General features: G+C 39.0%; 1 protein-coding gene across 2 annotated transcripts; it reads left to right on the top strand.

The window, feature by feature from the left end:
• The first annotated feature begins 267 nt into the window (after positions 1–267).
• On the top strand, positions 268–5462 carry LOC117535169. Of its 2 annotated transcripts, XM_034199559.1 has the most exons (6): positions 268–404; positions 1474–1796; positions 2080–2384; positions 2466–2561; positions 3197–3235; positions 4444–5462. In XM_034199559.1, exons 2-5 carry the CDS (start codon positions 1488–1490, stop codon positions 3225–3227), a joined length of 741 nt encoding a protein of 246 aa, XP_034055450.1. In that variant the 5' UTR covers positions 268–404; positions 1474–1487; the 3' UTR covers positions 3228–3235; positions 4444–5462. The 2 variants fall into 2 exon arrangements, with proteins under 2 accessions (XP_034055450.1, XP_034055442.1); XM_034199551.1 differs by lacking the exon at positions 3197–3235.
• The last annotated feature ends 287 nt before the right edge of the window (positions 5463–5749 follow it).

Raw genomic sequence — 5749 nt, 5'->3', positions numbered from 1 at the left:
AGATTCATTGTTAATGAGGTAAGATATTTGAAACACTCAATAAGAGTCGAAAAAAAGTTGTATGTAAATTCAATTAATATGATTATTATGATTATTATTATTTTTGAATAACTAAACTAATCAATTAGAGACAAAAAACGATGCTTTTTTTTTAATCTTTCAAGCTAATTTTATCATATATAAAAAAAAAATTAAAAAAAATGCATTATATGATGACGGGAGTTTATCACATCGTGAAGAGCACGTTGAGACGTAACGTATTACGTCACACAGGGTGCTTTGCGTGCAGGGCGTGGTGACGTGTATTCGGTGCAGTCTGCTGCGGTCCACCGCCAAATTCAAACAGTGGAAGAAAGAAACAACAGGCAGCTGAAGCGGAATATTCTCAAAACTGCTGCTTTCAGGTGAGCTAGAAACAAAGTTCACGGTTTTAAAGCTAGTATTTAACGTGAGGCTATTTAGCATATATTTGATTAAGTGTAAACTGAGGTTTTATTTAAGTTAGCTAAATATGTTTCTGCAGCTAACGGTGCTTTCGCAAACACTCCCTTTTTGTTGTTTGTGAATGAATACCACTAGCCTTTCACAGATACTGCTACTACTTGAAGACGTGTCATTGTTAAGAGTGCGAATTTGTAACGTTATTATTGATCCTATTTGAAGCATACGTGCTATATCAGTTATTTGCTCCTCTGGTTGTGTTTTGGTTTGAACCACATCGCTAAGTTAAAAGTGAAACGGGGCAACGAGGCTCTGCAAAGCTTCTTTTTTTTAAACAGAAAAGACAAAAGCCACGAAACTTTCAATAACACGATCAACTGGATTGTAGAGGTTGTCATGGGTCATTTCTCAGCCTTTGTTCATTCACATTTTTGGTTAGTTACAGATAATTGTGCAGTCCTTATCTTGCACTTATGAACGTTAGGTGAATGCTGTGAAGAGTTAGACCTGTTTATGTCTGTCTGTCTTTATACCTGTACGTGTCTTCTATAATACAAAATAGTACAGCTACAACTTATAATCTTTCAAATGTCATCTTCAGTTTATTTTTTGATTTAAAAAAAATCCTCATCACATTTTTCTAAGATCTAACTGTAAGGTTTTCAAAAGGCTTCTTTAGTTTACCAATCAGTCCAAAACTCACTCTTTTTAATTACATACACAAAACATATAATAACATCTAAGGGCAAAAGCAGAACATCCTGATTCTGACACGTTTGTAGCTGAAGAGAGTAATTCTTACTTAATATTGATACATTATAATCAAAAATGATGCTAACCTGCTGCAACGGACATTCGCCTCAGATCTGGAGTAGTTGCATTGCAATGTCTGTTACATTACATTGCATTTGTAATGTATTACATGCATTATTGTCTGTAAAGCACTTTGTTCTTGAATCTGCTATTTACAATATGTTTTATATTATCATGCACACTTTTCTGTTCGTTTACAACTCCACTCCCCTTTTGCAGGTTATTCAGTTAAAATGGCATCTTCAATAATGGATGGATTGGGTAAAGCTGTGGTGGGAGTGTGGCGGGCGCACACAGTCCTTGATGAGTCTGACGACGCTCAGAGCCCCCAAGAAGCCCCCGACCGTTTCCGCAAGCTTCGCTCTTCCTCTTCGCTAAACTCTCTGCGAATGTCTTTGCGTAAGCATCTCCCCCTCCGCTCCGTCCAGACCAACTCTCTCCCAGAGAATCCAACTTGGGAGACCCAGAAGGAGCAGCCAAAGCCCAACAAGGTCCACAAACTTACTCGCAGTGCTCGCAACTCCGTCACTGGAGTATATCAGGTAGATGGACTGGTGTGGTTTTTATTTATCTTCATCACTATGTCCATTTTTGCTGATATTTGAGGTTAGAGTATCACTATGAAATACATTTTATATTATGTAACTATTCTCTTTTATCATTTATCTGTTTATAATATCATCAAGAAATGCAACAACTCAAATGTATTGCATATCATCCTCATATCTTGCAGCCCTGATGTAACTGCATTCTAATCAGGCAAATGTTGTGACAATGAGTTCCTCTCTCATCTTCTCTCTCCTGTCCTTTTCCTCTCTTACCCAGAAGCTGCAGAGGAGCAGAGAGTGTGCACGTGAGGAGTGTTTAGTTGCCACTCCGGGTACGTGTGATGCAGAGGAAGCTAGCGCATCAAACCCTCACACCCCAAGACGTACGCCTGGCAGAGCTGCAACCCCGAGACGGACGCCCCGAGCAGCAGCCACTCCCAGACGTACCCCCGGCTCCAGAAGAAGAAGGACCCCCGAGGCTGCCGTCCGAGGGGTGAGAACAGGTGGAGGCCGGAGGCAGCTGGTCCGCATGGCTGCACTACGAAGTCCCTTTGCCTCCCCCAACACAGAAAACAAGAGAATGTAAGTCTGTTATTCTGATCAAGTGCTTCAGATTTTGTTTTCTAGTTTCATTTCTGAATGTTTGCTTCTCTGCTGTAACAGAAAGTTTGATGAAGATCTGAATTCAGTGTCCAGTGGGATCAGGAGGCTTAAACATCTGTCCAAGGCCTTTGAAAACATCATTGGCAGAGACAAAGGGTAAACCATCTTTATTTTGTTATGTATTAAACACTGGGTTAGTTGAGTTCTAATATCTTTATTTTTTTTGTATGTAAAGTTATTTCCAAGTGTCTCATAGAATGTTTCTTGTAGTCAGTAATACATAGTTGATTACAATGAAATCTTTGTATGTGTAGATGAAAGCATGGGAGTGTGTGTTTGAGGACCAAATCAGTCCACTTTCTGTTACTCATGCTGTACATGTTCTGCACAGAGGAGACCTCAGAGGCGCACAATCGCCCTCTTCACCCTCCCTAAGAGTCTCAGCACAGATTGTGGTTCCCCCTTCCTTCCCTCCCCCGACTCACATTCTTCCCGGTCATATTTGAAACTGGGGCTGTGTTCTTGGTATTTTGGATGAGGGGGAGTTAGGGGCGACAGCAGGGGGAGAGTGTATGGGTGTGGGTATTGGAGCCAGAGTATATGACACAAATGTGCTTGAGAGAACTTGGAGTGCAGTTACATCACTTCCTGTGTTGACATTCAAAATGTAAAACGGTGGGCTGTGATCTTGTCTGTTTTCAGTTTGCGTTACATGCATCCAACAGCTCTCCTCACTGTATAAAAGGCTCCTTTTGAAATTTAAATGCAAGTTTGTTTTCCTCTGACAACAGGCAGTTCGACTACTCCTTAGTGGTGGAGTAGGGAAGAAGGTAAATCCAAAGGCCAGAATACTATGCTACTAAAAACCAGCTGAGCTGCGGAAACGTGCTCCGATTTTAATTTACTTTGATACATAAAAGCGCATGGCAGAGACAGCATGGTGTCTATTTTGATGCATGGATTACTCATATGTGTGACATTTTGAAAGCCTCGGACCTGTTGCAATAAAAATGTGATCTTGTATAACTTATTTATAACTGGCATTGACCAAGGCTCTTCTTCTCTGTCAGACTCAAACTTCCTTCTTCCTTCCTCCTTTACATATCCACTCGTACTCTGTTGCCTTATCAGCTCAGCTCTGACATGCTTATCAAGGGACCTAAACATCAAGTCAATGGACTTAACCTTAACATAAATATTACCTTTCAATTGCTGCTTTAGAAAATATAATTTCTATGTGCACTATATAAATACCGGTTTCATTTTCTCCTTTTGAAATAGAATAATAATATAGCCCCATTTCATAAAAAAAGAAGCTCATAGTCCTTTTCCATTTCCATGTAATCGTTTATTTGAACCGGGACAGTGCACATTGATGAACACTTTAAAACAAAATAATGCTTACAAGTGTAAATGAGCCGGATTTTAGCTTTGAGCTCATTTCCATCTGTAGTCCCGTCACACAACATATAAGAACATGACATTTATATACAGTACATAGCAAAAATAAATACATGATATGCAGGAAGAGCATGAGCAGCATACAGGCATTAACCACATGGCAGTACAATGTAGCAGCTATGGTATGTAAAGTGCAAGAGGAGATACCCCTGTATTAAAGTGCATTTAGTGCTGATTGCACGTCTGTTTGTTTCTCAACCATTCTTTTAGTTGTCCTTTGAAGCTATTGAGAGTGGGACAATCCCGTATCTCAGTCGGGAGGCTATTCCACAGTGAGCTGCCTTTAATGGAGAGGACATTTTGTCCAAAAGTGGTCCGTCTCCGGTAGACTTCACAGTCTCCTCTGGTTTCTGACCTAGTGCAGCGTCTTTTTACATTCAGAGTAACCAAAAAGGTTCAAATACATTTTTTTTAAAAACGATTTTTAAGAAGCATTTAAAGTGCAATGATTATTAAGTTATATTTTCCATCACGTATTGGATTAGTGCAGCGGCTTAAAGTCTGTGGACACTTTCATCACTCACTTCTCCAGTGTTTATGCTCTGTAGTTATTTGTGTCCTCTCTTTCTCTCTGCAGGACCAGCACAAAGGAATGTTCTGGAGGAGCGGTGATGAGAAAGTTGGACCCCAGCGGTAAACTCAGTCGCTCAAACCTCACACGTCGAGCCTCTAACCTCTCTACCACAGTGGGAGGTTGGGCCCACACAGCTGTGAACACCATCTGCAAACCCAACTGAACAACATGCATGTCTGTATGTGATACCCTTTATAGACATTTATCCTTATTGGTGTATCACTGTTAGATTGACTTTTAGTGTTGTCACTATACTGGGAGACTGTTACACGGCAGCTTTTTTATATCTGTGTTGTGTGTAGTTTGCAACATTCAAGTAATTCTTGTATGTTTACATATCTTAGGTTAGCCTGGGTGAAAAACCCTCATTGTAGCTACCAAAGGGATTTTTATATTGTTGTGTATGTACCTGTTTAGCTGCTACGATCAAATGTCTTTAGTTACATTTGTATGATATTTTAGTTTTGGATTCTCACTTTCTGCATAGAAACGTTTTTCCATTTTCTAAAATATACTTTAAATTAAACACTGCACAAGACCAAAATGATAACTGCAGGATTAACACTAAATTCAGTGACGATGGGAGATGCACCTTCCTTTACTTTATATGTATGCAATAATGTTACTAACATGTATTATTCCTTTTTTAAATGATGTTTGATTATGCTAAAGTGTATTTTCTATGAAAGGGAACTGTTTTATATTTGAGTGGATTTTTTTTTTTTCATATCTTTCCCTGAGGCAGAGGAAGGCACTTTGAATGGCCCGTGGATGATTGTAGGTGAAGGTGTAATGACTCATTACTTGATGTCAGCGATAATGATGTTATAAAGCCATATCCAGCAGCTTATTAGTGTTGTGACTTTCAAAATAATATTTCAAAGGAAGAAACTTTTTTTCCTCTCTGCCAATTTCTGTGTATCGGTACCAGATCGGTACCCTTCTCTGCAGTGATGAAAAGGAGATGATGTGCCAAAATGTGAAGAAGAAAAAAACACTATAAAGCCTGTAAACTATAACACCCTAATTGTCTTGTCTTTTTTGTTATTGTTATTGCAACACAAATTAATTTTCTAAAATCAAAGTGTGGGGCGAGTGGTGTTCTTGTCAGTCATAATCAGTGTTTATGTCAAAGGTTTTGATTCAACATCCTTTTAAAATCAAACTCACAATTGTATAGGATTGTACGTTCTTTTAAGTGCAGCATGACACTAGGATACTATTTGTTATGCCATTGTATTTTAAATATGAGTCCAATGTATATTTTGAAATTGGGTGAGATGGTATAAAATGGTTTTTAATTGTATTC

The sequence above is a fragment of the Gymnodraco acuticeps genome, unplaced genomic scaffold (assembly GCF_902827175.1).
Source record: "Gymnodraco acuticeps unplaced genomic scaffold, fGymAcu1.1, whole genome shotgun sequence".
NCBI lineage: Eukaryota > Metazoa > Chordata > Actinopteri > Perciformes > Bathydraconidae > Gymnodraco > Gymnodraco acuticeps.
The sequence above is the reverse complement of the archived record's forward strand: the minus strand, read 5'-3'. Positions and strand labels throughout refer to the sequence as shown.